At 46.4% G+C, this 14,978-nt stretch overlaps 1 protein-coding gene across 1 annotated transcript; it reads left to right on the forward strand.

The window, feature by feature from the left end:
• Positions 1 to 11,195: 11,195 nt before the first annotated feature.
• LOC147736936 (uncharacterized) lies at positions 11,196 to 13,744 on the forward strand. Its single transcript, XM_086953856.1, has one exon. The coding sequence runs from the start codon at positions 11,830 to 11,832 to the stop codon at positions 13,078 to 13,080; it is 1,251 nt and encodes a 416-aa protein (XP_086809982.1). The 5' UTR covers positions 11,196 to 11,829; the 3' UTR covers positions 13,081 to 13,744.
• The last annotated feature ends 1,234 nt before the right edge of the window (positions 13,745 to 14,978 follow it).

The raw sequence follows: 14,978 nt of genomic DNA on the forward strand, positions 1-14,978 counted from the left end.
TCTTCTGCAGCACAAACAAGGGCTTCAGGCAGGGGGATTGCGCTCCCAGCAGGTAGTGATGATGCCGCCTCCATGCGGGAATACTTACAACATGAGCACAGTGAGGGTGAACCTTCTAAAAGGCGGTCCTGACTCCTGACTCCATCCCTCCACCCTTGTGTCCAAAGTTACACCCTTCCTGTCTCGATTGCTGATAATATTAAGCTTCTTGTGCCATGTCAGATGATGGGCAATTGAACATGGACGCGACTGGTAACAAAACACATACACGTGTGTACACAATATAGAGCCCTGCTACCTTATATTATGAATACACGTCTCGAAATTCAAACGCGGATGCCAATGCAGGGTCTGGTCATGACACGTGAATGGAACTTTAGTCAATGCCCTGTAGGCATCACGGCCACCCTCTGACAGGTAAAATGGCCTGGTCAGCTGGTGACCTCTAAGAACATGGTACGCTGCCACCACTACTCACTGTACGCAGCCACGGACACAGACCGTAGTCTTTGCCCCACCAACAGTGTGCTTTTAGTGTCTGTCAACGCCCCCAGAGCCAGGCTCTGGGTCTTGGGGTCAATTTTGGGCCTAGTCATGCAATGCGCACACAGTAAATAAAACCAGGGTACCAGAGTCCCTTGCAGTTCCGTCTCTCAAGGCACGGGTGCACGGGCTTTGGCCAGGGTGGGGGATAGGGTGACCGAGCAGGGCTCAGCCAGTCTATATTGTGATCTTCCCATAAACCAATTGGCCTCTGATATTTACATTTATTTATTTTACCTTCATTTGTAAAAACAGAATATATTGCAGCAGAACTTTAAGCTGTGAGGGCCGGGCCAATCAGGTCAGAGTGGGAGGAATTGTGGGAGGAATTGTAATATAATGTACACATCTAAAACGAAGAGTAAATGCAAGTTCAACTATTCTGTATGAAGTGGTCAATTGCGTAGTGTTATCATTTCTGATGTCTTCGTCTGAAACCGGAGGGTCGCTAATTTGAATCCTAGTTGGTGCACTAGGGAATGGTGACTTTTATATTTACAGTGCTAGAACGTCCCTGCCTGTGAGATACAGCACTTTGAATGGGAAAGCTAATAGTATAAAGAAAGAATTAAACAACATATAAAATACGCTACACAAACTATAGGACGGGCTGTAGAGAGTATGATCAGTCGAGCATAATTTGCAAAAAGAGAGACCGTGTGAATGCTTACCGTGCTATCAGATGTTAAATTTTTAGTAACCGCAATCATACTCTAGCTAGTGTTAACCTTTTTTTGGGGTTTCCTTGAAAATACTGCATTCCAGAAGTACTGGTAACACCCTGACAGTAATCTTAAAAAGAATTACTCTTTGTCACCATGAACCTCCAGGTTTGTCGCGCCCTCGGGTGGTCTGCTCCATTGCCCACACTCCTCTAGTGCAGCTCGGTGATGCCAGCACAACTGGAACAGCCTGGAGGGCGCACACAGCTCAGCTATAAAAGTCCTGCTTGTTTGGTGCTGGGTGGCAGGAGCTGCCGGGCAGCAAGGATCCCGTAGCGAGTGTCCACATGCCAGTTTGGGGATCGTGTTCGCAACCCAACCCAAAAAGAAAGGGTGTCCAAGTGCATCATTTTGATCTGTGTGCGTGCTGCCCGGATCCGTGGTCTGCCCAAATGCCACGTTTTAAGACAGTTCATCGATAGTAGGAACGACAATAGGCAACCCAACCATATCAGGATGCTTCGAATCTTTGCTGTCACCACACAAGCAAACTGACCCAGGAGTTACAAGTTAGCCATGGCGGCTCCGTTCCATTGCTTACATTGATGGCCCCACCCAGGTCTCTGGCCCTCTGGACAGCTATCTAAACAGAGGCCATGCCCATTTGAGAAGCTGGTGACCCCAGTGCTTCTTTGAACAGTTCTTTTATCGTGGCACTCCATTTTACGCAACCAACTCTCACCCCAGTGGCCTCCTCAACATTGTGCGATGTTTGGGTGACATTCGTTCCGCGAAGTCGCGAAGCGTGCATAAAGCACAAGCCCGAAACCCATCGACCTATATCTTCCAGGATCAACACCTAATGAGAAGAACGAATGCAGAATTCAAATGTTTGGATAAACCAATGTCATAGTCACAGTTTGATGCACTGTAGTCGTTCACCGCATTAGCAGGTCTTCTGTATTTAGGCGCTCCTACCTGGAGACGGTGGTTATGTGGTCACTATTATTAAGGGTTTATTGTCCGCCATTGCGGATTCACTGTCTACTTTGATACTTCTGCTTTTCCTTAACCTTTGTGTTGTTCTAGAAGTACCAGTAACCTTTATAAGCTTTATAATGTTGTCTATCAGTTGTCGCTTTGTCGCAGTTTTTTAAAATATTCAGCCAAACTTGAAATAAGTACATTTTGTTGTGGGAATAGCTATTGTTGCCGGTGATTTCTTTTATTGCAGCACAGCAATGCCTCTATTATAAATCGAACATTGATTATTCGAATAGTATTGATTTCATTCCAGAGTGTCTTTTGCACCATTAAGGTGATAAATAATACGTTGACCTCATATTTGAGTTGGATCGGTTTATCCTGTTCGAATCCTGTCCTTCGTCGTTGTTTTCTAGTGAGCCGCCTAGGCTCTAGAGGGTCAAACGGGCTCTCCCCCTCCTTTTGCTTCAACAGTGTTTGCCTTTAGAGATGATGATATGCAGTGCGGAGTCCGCAGTTAAGCAGCTCTGAACGAGGGAATGAAATACATGCTGGTGGTTTGTGCTGGGAACGTGCCTTTCATCTTTATTTCTTCCATCCAGCCTCCTTCGAGGTGCATACATTGTCAGATCAGGGGACAAAGGCACAGAAAGAGTAGGATTCGCCTAGTACTAAACAGTTTAAGTCTGATGAACACAGGACTACTTTTTCCAAAGGTTATTACGTAACATTCTGGTGAATAGTCCATGAGAGTGGGCACTGTGTACCCCCCAAAGGCAATGTCTATGTGTTAATCAAACATTCATGTCATTGGTATGCTATGGGTAAGATTTATTCACCACACACCCAACTGCACCAGAAACGTAACTGCAGGGAACACTCCTGGCAATGCATCAACAACACTCCTGGCAACGCATCAACAACACTACTGGCAACGCATCAACAACACTACTGGCAACGCATCAACAACACTCGTGGCAACGCGACAACAACAGTCCAGGAGCCGCAGGAATGAATCTTTAGTTAAAGACGCATCACCACGGTCTGGGACCATTTTTAAAAGCACCGTTTTACTTACAACTTTAGGATGGTTGTAAATCCCCCGATCTTGCACATAAATGGGAGAGAGGCATACATTTACTTCGTGATTCCCGAAGCGTACTATTTCACAAATTGTAGGTCAGGGTTAAACACCGAGTCTCCTGGTTGCACACTTTCCTAGTGCAGTAAAGAGGAGAAGTGTGGCTCAATGGTTAGAGCGGCATTCCCTGATGCAGAGGTCTAGCCCGGGACCAGGGTTCAATTCCCCGCCTCAGCGGGTCTTGGGCTCAAAAATTCCACGGACCTGATAATTCTCGCCTCGGTGCCTATTCCAATCATGGAGTCCCACTCTGCAACTCTGGGCAATAGCTTGCTTAATCTCCACGACGGCCCCTCGCAGCGGGATGCCTGGCCTCCACCTTGGGGGTGCATAGGAGTGGACGCCTCACAGGGAAAGCCGGGAGGGGTTCCACAGCGGTATTCGTACAAGCGCCTTGAGACCCTTGCGGGTGAGTAGTGCGCTATACAAGTATCAATTTAGTAAACCACACGTGGGGTGGCGGAGATTGTGAAGGAGCAGCCAAGGGACTACAATCCCTGGATAAGGACCTGTATAGTGGCCCTGTCGAGAAGTAACATTTGGTGTTTATTTTCAGCATCTTTAGGTAAAGTGGTAAAGCAGAGATTAGATGTTTTGTCTAGTGGTGGTGCGCGCACACCAGTGAATTGCCCACCTCGTTAAGGGTTGTGTCAAGGTTTATTTTACAGCATTTGGTAGATGTATTGAGCATATTTATAAGTGCCTTTCCACCAATATGTTCATGTAAGAAGTTTGAGACGTCCCCACAACCAGTCCATGACACTACTAACTAGAGTTGTCAGTTTCCAGTAAAGTGTCCCTGAACACCTATTAGCTCTTCCTTCTATGTTTGTGTTCTGAGCCCCTCCTTCTCCCCTCGGACACACCAAGGATGATTGGTCTGTGTGTAAGGGCGCTTTCGTGTACTGCATTCATGTGAGGTGCCGAGCCCATTTCAGTTGTCTCCCCTGCATCTACATAGCCTCTAAAGCTGTGTACTGTTCCATAACGTTAGTGCCCTCCCACCATCTTGTCCACACAGTACACTAGATCCCGCAGCTACTACATGCTCATCTGTCAAGAGAACTTACAGACAGAATAGAAGTTTTTCTGCAGGTGGACACTGAACACTTTCTGTTAGTAACTCCACTGGGTGCAATCCCATTGGTGCCTGGCGTGTGTTATTGCATTGTTTGCCTCAGATTCTCCTAGTGCCTGGCCTGTGTTATTGCATTATTTGCCTCAGATTCTCCTAGTGCCTGGCCTGTGTTATTGCATTGTTTGCGTCAGATTCTCCTAGTGCCTGGCCTGTGTTATTGCATTGTTTGCATCAGATTCTCCTTGTGCCTGGCCTGTGTTATTGCATTGTTTGCGTCAGATTCTCCTAGTGCCTGGCCTGTGTTATTGCATTGTTTGCATCAGATTCTCCTCGTGCCTTGTCTGTGTTATTGCAGTGTTTCGTCAGACTCTCCTAGTGCCTGGCTTGTGTTATTGCATTGTTTGCATCAGATTCTCCTAGTGCCTGGCCTGTGTTAGTGCATTGTTTGCGTCAGATTCTCGTAGTGCCTGGCCTGTGTTATTGCATTGTTTGCATCAGATTCTCCTTGTGCCTGGCCTGTGTTATTGCATTGTTTGCGTCAGATTCTCGTAGTGCCTGACCTGTGTTATTGCATTGTTTGCATCAGATTCTCCTCGTGCCTTGTCTGTGTTATTGCAGTGTTTGGTCAGACTCTCCTAGTGCCTGGCTTGTGTTATTGCATTGTTTGCATCAGATTCTCCTAGTGCCTGGCCTGTGTTATTGCATTGTTTGCATCAGATTCTCCTCGTGCCTGGCCTGTGTTATTGGATTGTTTGCATCAGATTCTCCGCATGCCTGGCCAGTGTTATTGCATTGTTTGCCTCAGATTCTCCTCGTGCCTGGCCCATGTTATTGCATTGTTTGCATCAGATTCTCCTTGTGCCTAGCCTGTGTTATTGCATTGCTTGCATCAGATTTTTTTCGTTTCTGGTCTGTGTTATTGCACTGCTTACATCAGATTCTCCTTGTGCCTGGCCTGTGTTATTGCATTGTTTGCATCAGATTCTCCTTGTGCCTGGCCTGTGTTATTGCATTGTTTGCATCAGATTCTCCTTGCGGCTGGCCTGTGTTATTGCATTGTGTGTATCAGATTCTTCTCGTGCTTGTGTTATTGCAGTGTTTCGGCAGACTCTCTTAGTGCCTGCTCTGCGTATTGGATTTTTTTTGTCACATTCTCCCCGTGCCTGGCCTGTGTTATTGCATTGTTTGCATCAGATTCTCCTCATGCCTGGCCTGTGTGATTACATTGTTTGCATTAACCCTGGTGCCTGGCCTGTGTTATTGCATTGTTTGCGTCAGATTCTCCTAGTGCCTGGCCTGTGTTATTGCATTGTTCGCCTCAGATTCTCCTAGTGCCTGGCCTGTGTTATTGCATTGTTTGCGTCAGATTCTCCTAGTGCCTGGCCTGTGTTATTGCATTGTTTGCATCAGATTCTCCTTGTGCCTGGCCTGTGTTATTGCATTGTTTGCGTCAGATTCTCCTATTGCCTGGCCTGTGTTATTGCATTGTTTGCATCAGATTCTCCTCGTGCCTTGTCTGTGTTATTGCAGTGTTTCGTCAGACTCTCCTAGTGCCTGGCTTGTGTTACTGCATTGTTTGCATCCGATTCTCCTAGTGCCTGGCCTGTGTTAGTGCATTGTTTGCGTCAGATTCTCCTAGTGCCTGGCCTGTGTTATTGCATTGTTTGCATCAGATTCACCTATTGCCTTGCCTGTGTTATTGCATTGTTTGCGTCAGATTCTCCTATTGCCTGGCCTGTGTTATTGCATTGTTTGCATCAGATTCTCCTCGTGCCTTGTCTGTGTTATTGCAGTGTTTCGTCAGACTCTCCTAGTGCCTGGCTTGTGTTATTGCATTGTTTGCATCAGATTCTCCTAGTGTCTGGCCTGTGGTATTGCATTGTTTGCATCAGATTCTCCTAGTGTCTGGCCTGTGTTATTGCATTGTTTTCATCAGATACTCCTTGGGCCCGATTCACAGAACTAACTTAAGACAAAATCCTAAACTTACTACTTTTGGTATTCACAGAATTTAGGACTTTGTCTTAAGTTTGTCTTAAGTCTGTCTTAAGTTTGTCTTAAGACAAAATCCTAACTTCTGTGAATACAAAAAGTAGTAAGTTTAGGATTTTGTCTTAAGTTAGTTCTGTGAATCGGGCCCCTTGTGCCTGGCCTGTGTTAATGCATTGTTTGCATCAGATTCTCCTCATGCCTTGCCTGTGTTATTGCATTGTTTGTGTCAGATTCTCTTCGTGCCTGGCCTGTGTTATTGCATTCTTTGCGTCAGATTCTCCTAATGCCTGGCCTGTGTTATTGCATTGTTTGCATCAGATTCACCTATTGCCTTGCCTGTGTTATTGCATTGTTTGTATCAGATTCTCCGTATGCCTTGCCTGTGTTATTGCATTGCTTGCATCAGATTCTCCGTGTGCTTTTCCTATGTTATTGCATTGTTTGTGTGAGATTCTCCTAGTGCCTGGCCTGTGTTATTGCATTGTTTGCGTCAGATTCTCCTCGTGCCTGGCCTGTGTTATTGCATTGTTTGCGTCAGATTCTCCTTGTGCCTGGCCTGTGTTATTGCATTGTTTGCGTCAGATTCTCTTCGTGCCTGGCCTGTGTTATTACAGTGTTTGCGTCTTATTCACCAGGTGCCTGGCCTGTGTTATTGCACTGTTTGCATCAGATTCACCTAGTGCCTGACCCTTTGTTATGCATTGTTTGCATCAGATTCTCCTTGAGCCTGGCCTGTGTTATTGCATTGTTTACATCAGATTATCTTCCTGCCTGGCCTGTGTTATTGCATTGTTTACATCAGATTCTCCTCATGCCTGGCCTATGTTATTGCATTGTTTACATCAGATTATCTTCCTGCCTGGCCTGTGTTATTGCATTGTTTACATCAGATTCTCCTCATGCCTGGCCTGTGTTATTGCGTTGTTTGCATCTGATTCACCTAGTGCCTGACCCTTTGATATTGCATTGTTTGCATCAGATTCTCCTTGCGCCTGACCTGTGTTATTGCATTGTTTGCGTCACGTTTTCCTAGTGCCTGGCCTGTGTTATTGCATTGTTTACATCACGTTTTTCTAGTACCTGGCCTGTTATTGCATTATATGCGCTGCTTTTGGTGTGTTAATATTCTAATAGTTGCAGCTTTTCTAACAAACATGGTACCTTTTATCCCAATCAAGTACATCTGTCTGCAAGGACGCTGCACTCTCCCTGCAGTAGCAATCTACTTCATATTTATGAAGCAACAGACAGCACAGCATGCCTGCCAGAGATGTCGTAGGGTCAGAAACAGTACATAGGTCAGTAGTGAGTAAGATTTTAAATGAAGAAGCTGCTGTGATAGACGGCAAAACATCCATGTCGAAACATCAGCAGTAGGACAATGGTTCATGGAATGATAATGGTAGATTTATTTACACGTCTGTGCACGGCGTGTCACTTATTGTTCTTTTCTTCCACTCTCATGAGATGGTTTTGCAAGGGAGCTCTCTGAGTGTGGAGCTTCCACGAATCCCAGAGACAGGCCGTTCCTAAGACGGTAACAAAGAAGGTCGAAAGATCTGAGTCTTGATCCTGGCAGGTGGACGGGTGATCCCTGAGGGGGTGTAGTTGGTCTGTGTGTTGCCACGACTGTCCAGTGGGTGTAAGAAAATGTCAGCAATTTGTGGAGGGCCCTCTTTTGGGTGAGAACCACCCAGCTTCATGCAATACGGACTTGAGGGTTTGTGTCTGCGCAGGAGGAGTTACATTCTGATAGCAAAATGGAGGACCTTGTCCAAAGGGGATCGATGTTACCAAGGTTTAACATCTTCAGTTACGACAGATAAAGAAAGTCCATGTACCTCGAGTTGCTTGAAAAACTTTCTGCACTCTGCTGGTGCAGGCAGGATGTTTATTCTCTAGTTGGCATTTGCCAGGGGATCTTCAGATACGGTGGTTGAATTAAACCTTGGAGCAGCACATGTAGCGTTGACTCTTGGAGTCTCGTAGTATGTGCTGGATGAGGTAAAACTGTCTTAATGTTCCACGGAGCTCAGATAATCCAGACTCTCCTTCATCTCAGAGCACGAGGTCTGTGGCTTGACCAGTAGATCTGCAATAAAGAAGATGAACGGACCAGTTCTACCTCTCCCGAACTTTGAACTAATCATTGAGGAAAGAAGCCCTTGTCTGGAAGGAAGATCCACACAAGGCGCAGCTGACAGAAGTCCAGCCTGAAGGAAGATCCGCACAGGGTGCAGCTTACACAAGTTCTGCCTGGCGGTGACCTCAAAGCAGTGAGAGACCCACATACCACAAGATCCTTGAAGCCCAGCTAGCCACACTGGACGCAATGTACATCAAAGGCCTGATTTAGATTTCAGCGGATGTTTATTCCATCACAAATGTGACAGGTATTATGCCAGCGCCATTGAAAATTCAATGCATCCTGTAGCAATTATAGTAAGGCAGACAGGATATCTGTCACGTTTTGATAATGCCTTGGTGTCGTTCGCAGAGTTTTACTCCACAGAACTCCACGAAGTACCAGGGGAAGTCCGCCGCACTCTGCAGACTTCCGCTAGGGGCAGAGTTTGTTAAGTTGTGCTGCTCTCACTGATTTTTAGTGTCAGGAGTTTAACCCCCACTGTAAAATCAGCACGAACAGCACTATGCGTCGTGCCAGAGGCACTGCTGCTTTCTGCCTCTCAAATTGATATTCTAATCGAGTGGCAGCTTCATCAACGGAATAGCAGATTTTAACAATCGAGTGGTCACGACCTGCCGTGACCTCCCGCAATGAGAAATCTCGCCAGGAGGAGGTCTAGCGTGTTATATTTTCTCACAAGAGCTCGCCACCTTACCGTTGGCGAACCGCTTGAGAAAAGAACTCCGTTCTGCATGGATTTTTTTGGAACAACTCCGCACAGAGTGCGGAGTGGGGCAAATTTTTGCGAGCTCTGCCGGCAGAGTGGAATTCTTCACCCACCCCTACCCTAGTTTTGAGACAATAATCTGTTGGACAAGCTCTAAACTAGGCCCTATATCTGCAATAAGTGTTGTAGAAGAAGTGAGATCCATGGCCTTGTTAGTATGAGGCAGGTATCTGACTTCTGATGAATCCCACAGAGTGAGTGCGCAGACAGAGGGCAGAAGAGGGACCGAAGGACATGAAATTAGGTCAACTTGAATATGAGAAATATGGAAAGGTAGAAATGCCGCATCACCTGTGGATAACTGACACCTCCTCTCACTCTTCTAAATGCCCATCAGGTCACAAATGGAATCCTGGGCCCCAAACGGACAACGTCATGCCAGATGCCATGTAATGTTGGAACAGGGGGGAAAAGAGAAATATGCACACATCTGCTGCGGGAATATGTCAGGTAAATTATTGGTTGTGATGGATTCCTATAAATACTAAATGACTGATATCGTTCAGGCCAGAACCAGACTCTGTAAGCTGCACAAGTTTCAGGGAGATGGACAGATGTTATGGAGATAGGAAACCCCCCTCAACTCACAATAATGTTCACATCTTCCAGGTTAGAAGAAACCAGAAATGCTTGAACCAACGGAGCTGTTGAAAGTGTCAAAGGTGACTTATGACCAGCGAGGTAAAGACAGGAGTTGGTATTTGAGATGATCTTAAGTGAATCGGAAAGGAACGAGAAGAAGTGTGTGACTGGAGTTACTTTTGTCGTCTACTTCGTTGAAAAGTTACTGGAAATGTTGCAGCCCAGCCTGATCCATCTCCTTTTCTAAAATCTATTGTTGTTTTAATGAAACTTGACCATATGCGTCTATCTTAAGCTATACCTCTAGCACTTGGGTGCTCCGTGAGCGCCCTTTCTTTGCTCAGTTACTCTGTGAACACTGGTAAATCACCTCCTTTTCAGATAATAATAGGATGTCTCCAGAACAACTGAACATTTAGTTAAATATCTGTGTGTGATGAAATATTCCTAGCTAAGTTTCAAAGGCGGCAAAGAAGAAGGGGGGGATTTACTAAGATTTTGCGCCGTGTTCACGTCACATAAGTGGCACAAACAGTGCAAAATCCTGTTTCCTAATTTTCTTTCCCACAAGCAACGTAAACGTAATGTGAAGCATTGCATAGCACTGCTTCGTGTTACTTTGCGCCATGGGGGCCTGCCAAGGGGGGTGCATGGGCGTTCCGTGCAACCACCCAAGGTTTCTCACGCTAAACCCAATTTACCAAATACAGTAGATTCGGTTTAGTGTGAGAAAACTGCGCCCTTTTAAACTCGGCACAAGCAAGGAGAAATGCTTTCATTTCTCCTTCCTTTTCTGACTTTGCATGCGTGCTGCACTGCGCAACACGCATACAAAGAGGGATAAGCTTTCTCTCATGTCTAGGCATAGTATTTTGTACAGGAAGGGTCTCCTTCCTGTACAAAACCTATGCTGGACTCACACACACACAGCCTAGTGCTCTGGTGCTAAGGTTTGTGCATGATGCAGGGCCACTGTGATCAGTGCCGGCGCAAGGGAAAGAGAAGGTGAGAGCCATATCTTTGAAAATAGGGTGCTCTCCTGGGCCTTCTCTGTCGCGCATCGCAACCTCCGGGAGGAGAGGGGGAGGGCTGCACTGCATTGTGTGGAGATTTGGTGAATCTCCCCTGAAATGTCTATTACAACAAGTTAAACATTGTGAATTCTCATTCCATTATGTTTCAATTTAGTAATTGTTAATATCTTTAAATCCAACAGAAAACAAGCCTTGAATGTATGAAATGACCATCAATAATGAAGCGAAGGCTGTAAATCTTCAATAATAGCAGAAATAATGAGCTACAGTATTCAGGAAAACATCAGCGCAGTCGGCGACAGAGGAACCTGCACACATACTGACAGATCCTGGATGAAGCATCAAGGGCAGTTCAGTGATTGTAAGAGTCTGAGCTGTGCACCTCCACGCCACAAGACGAAGAAATGACTTTAGGAAAATTAAGGCAACAACAATAGCAAACCGCCTCCTGTATAAACAAGTGTCCAACACCAGCTTTGATCATGGGATCGGTATGATGTGATTACCACAGTATTCTGTTTTGTCAAATAATGACAAGGCATCACTCCGTGCTCTAGGCGTATTGTAAACTCTTTCTGGCCAAACCGCAGTAACCAGAGAAGAGCACAACAGAACGGAGCCAGACGATTGACGGGTAAAGGAAAGAGGAGTTCTTGTATCTACAATACAACAGACTGTCCCAATCTGCAGCGGCCAAAAGGAAGATACATCTTTACCCGCAAGCGTACATAGCCATAATCCAATCTAAAGGCACAATCGCCTACGAAGACACCTTCTACGTATTAGGAGTGTGGCAAATATCTGGTGGCTATTGCATTTGATTGTTAAAACAGAACAAACATGCAAAATACTGCACACATATAAAGTGTGTGAGAAAAACACAAGTGCTTTATCAGCCATGTTGGCCCATCAGGAAAGACAGTTATGGGATGTAGACAAATATATACCCGACCCACAGACACTAAACAAGACAGAAAAATCACACACATGCAGCAAGAGCTTTAGTTTGTCATCACTACTCAAGCTTCATCAGCACACGTCCACAAGGGAAAAGCCATTCAAGTGCAGTGAATGTGCAAAGTGCTTTAGTCAGTTATCAAAGCTACAAAGACATCAGCGAATACACACAGGGGAAAAACCATTCAAGTGCAATGAATGTGTAAAGTGCTTTAGTGAGTTATCATACCTTCGAAGACATCAGCGAACACACACAGGGGAAAAGCCATTCAAGTGCAGTGAATGTGAAAAGAGCTTTATTCAGTTATCACACCTTCAAAGACATCAGCGAACACACACAGGGGAAAAGCCATTTAAATGCAGTGAATGTGCGAAGAGCTTTAGTCGATTATCATACCTACAAAGTCATCAGCGAACACACACGGGGGAAAAACCATTCAAGTGCAATGAATGTGTAAAGTGCTTTAGTGAGTTATTATACCTTCGAAGACATCAGCGAACACACACAGGGGAAAAGCCATTCAAGTGCAGTGAATGTGTAAAAAGCTTTAGTCAGTCATCAAGCCTTCAAACGCATCAGCGAACACACACAGGGGAAAAACCATTCAAGTGCAATGAATGTGTAAAAAGCTTTAGTCAGTTATCAAGCCTTCAAACGCATCAGCGAATACACACAGGGGAAAAACCCTATCATTGTAGTGAATGTGACATTAGTTTTCGCGACTGTTCAACATTAAGGTATCATCAGCGAACTCACACAGGAGAAAAACCATTCAAGTGCTGTAAATGTGCAACATGCTTTAGTCAGTTATCAAGCCTTCAATCACATCAGCGAATACACACAGGGGAAAAACCTTTCAAGTGCAGTGAATGTGCAAAGTGCTTTAGTCACTTATCAAGCCTTCAAATACATCAGCGAACACACACAGGGGAAAAGCCATTTAAATGCAGTGAATGTGTGAAGAGCTTTAGTCGATTATCAGACCTACAAAGTCATCAGCGAACACACACGGGGGAAAAACCCTATAAATGTAGTGAATGTGACAGTAGTTTTCGCGGCTCTTCAGCATTAAGGTATCATCTGCGTACTCACACAGGAGAAAAGCCACTCAAGTGCAATGAATGTGGAAAGAGCTTTAGTCGACGATTAGAGCTACAAAGTCATCAGCGAACACACAGGGGTAAAAAATAGAAGGGCACTGAAAGTGTGAAGGGCTTTTGTCACTTTTCGATCCCACACTGCCCTCAGTGAATACACTGCTTCAATTAACTCACATGGAAATAATCCTAGAGATGCAGAGATTCCGGAAAGAACTTAAGAACATCAAAAATAATATTGACCCATCTGAGGACATAGAAAAGAGCAGATCAGTGCAGTTATTGTGAGAGGAATGAATTACGGAATTACGGAAAAAGATAAAATTCAAATATTGTGGGACAATGAAATACCAGATGATAGAAGACCCAACTAGCAGGAAAGAAGAAAAACAGATACCAGTGTTTGCAGAATTATAAAAGTGTTTGATTCCAGTGATTGTTCACTTCCGTACACACAGCAAAGTGACATGATGCACCAGGATACACAGTGGGAGCTGAGCACAATGTGGATTAAAAGAAAAGAAACATTCTTGATTTTTATTTGATGAAGAAGAGATACAAAGAAAAACATTCAATCGCACCTTACCACACTACCTGTAAAAGCAACACTGAACAATACTGGGACTAACAGCGGTATTTTCAGCTAACTTGTCGGATTAGTGATAAAACCTATAAACCCAGCACACACAGAGTGGACATGTTGTCAAGGCTCTGGAGATGGAAGCTTCATTGGTAAAATGCATGTATTACTATTAACAAATGCCACTGCACTTGTGGGACACCCCCGCGCCGCACGGCCACCAGCTGCTGCGTGTGCCCCTTGCCGCCCTCTGCCTCGCTGCTGCCTCGTTTTGCCGGCTGCCGCCGCTGCGAGTGGTTTCCTTGTTTTGACGGTTCTTTGTGCTTGTTTGAGCTAAACTTGTTTTTTTCCCTGTTTTAGCGTGCATTTTTGCCTGTTTTCACTGTATTTTGATTTTTGTTCCGTGTTGCCCTCCTTCCTTGTTGTCCGCCTACCTCGACGCCCCCCGCCCTCCCTTCCCGCCACCGCCGCTTGTCCCCGCCCCTTTTTGCCTTCTGTAACCCTCCCCGCTCCCGCCTCCCAGCTGCTCCGCCCACCCGCGCACTTCGCCTTAAATGGCGACCGTGCGACCGCGCAGCGGTCACGCGCAGCGGGCGCGCCGATTGTGCGCCGAAGGCGCGCCAAAGGTAAGCCCGTCTGCGCCCGTCCGCGACCGGATCGCGACCAGCGCCAGGACCCCTGGACCTCGAAGACCCCGACCTACCCGCCTGACGTACTCAGCCGCCACCCTCATCGCTCTCAACACCGGCCGACTCCCAGAATGCCACCAAGCCACTCCAAGAAGCACCCACGGACCCTTCAGCTGCCACGCCTGCAAGTTCTCCTGCATCCGGACCAGCCCCGCACCAGCACCCGCCAAGTCGAACTCCAGCAGCACCCACCTCAAGTGCATCCTGCTCAACACCCGCTCCGTCCACAGACACGCCATCGAACTCTGGAACCTCCTAGACGCCACAGCCCCTGACGTTGCCTTCCTCACGGAGACCTGGATGAACGCCTCTTCAGCTCCCGACATCGCCATCGCTATCCCAGAGGGCTACAAGATCGTCCGGAGGGACCGAAACGCCAACCAGATGGGAGGAGGCATCGCCATCATCCACAGGAACACCATCCGTCTCACGACCAGCACCGACAACACCCTGACCAGCGCCGAACACCTGCATTTCCAGATCCACACCAACCCGAACACCACCCTCAGAGGCACCCTGATCTACCGACCCCCTGGACCACGCACGCAATTCAGCGAGGACATCGCCGACTTCGTCAGCCCGCATGCCCTCCCCTCCGCTGACTACATCCTCCTGGGAGACCTCAACTTCCATCTGGAGAACAACAACGACCACAACACCAGCACCCTGCTCGACAACCTCGCCAACCTGGGACTCAAGCAACTGGTGTCCACCCCCACCCAC

The sequence above is a fragment of the Lissotriton vulgaris genome, chromosome 1_1 (assembly GCF_964263255.1).
Source record: "Lissotriton vulgaris chromosome 1_1, aLisVul1.2, whole genome shotgun sequence".
Lineage (NCBI taxonomy): Eukaryota > Metazoa > Chordata > Amphibia > Caudata > Salamandridae > Lissotriton > Lissotriton vulgaris.

Coding starts and splice junctions, on each gene's coding strand:
- LOC147736936 (XM_086953856.1), top strand. CDS start 11,830: ATGTTGGCCCATCAGGAAAGACAGTTATGGGATGTAGACAAATATATA.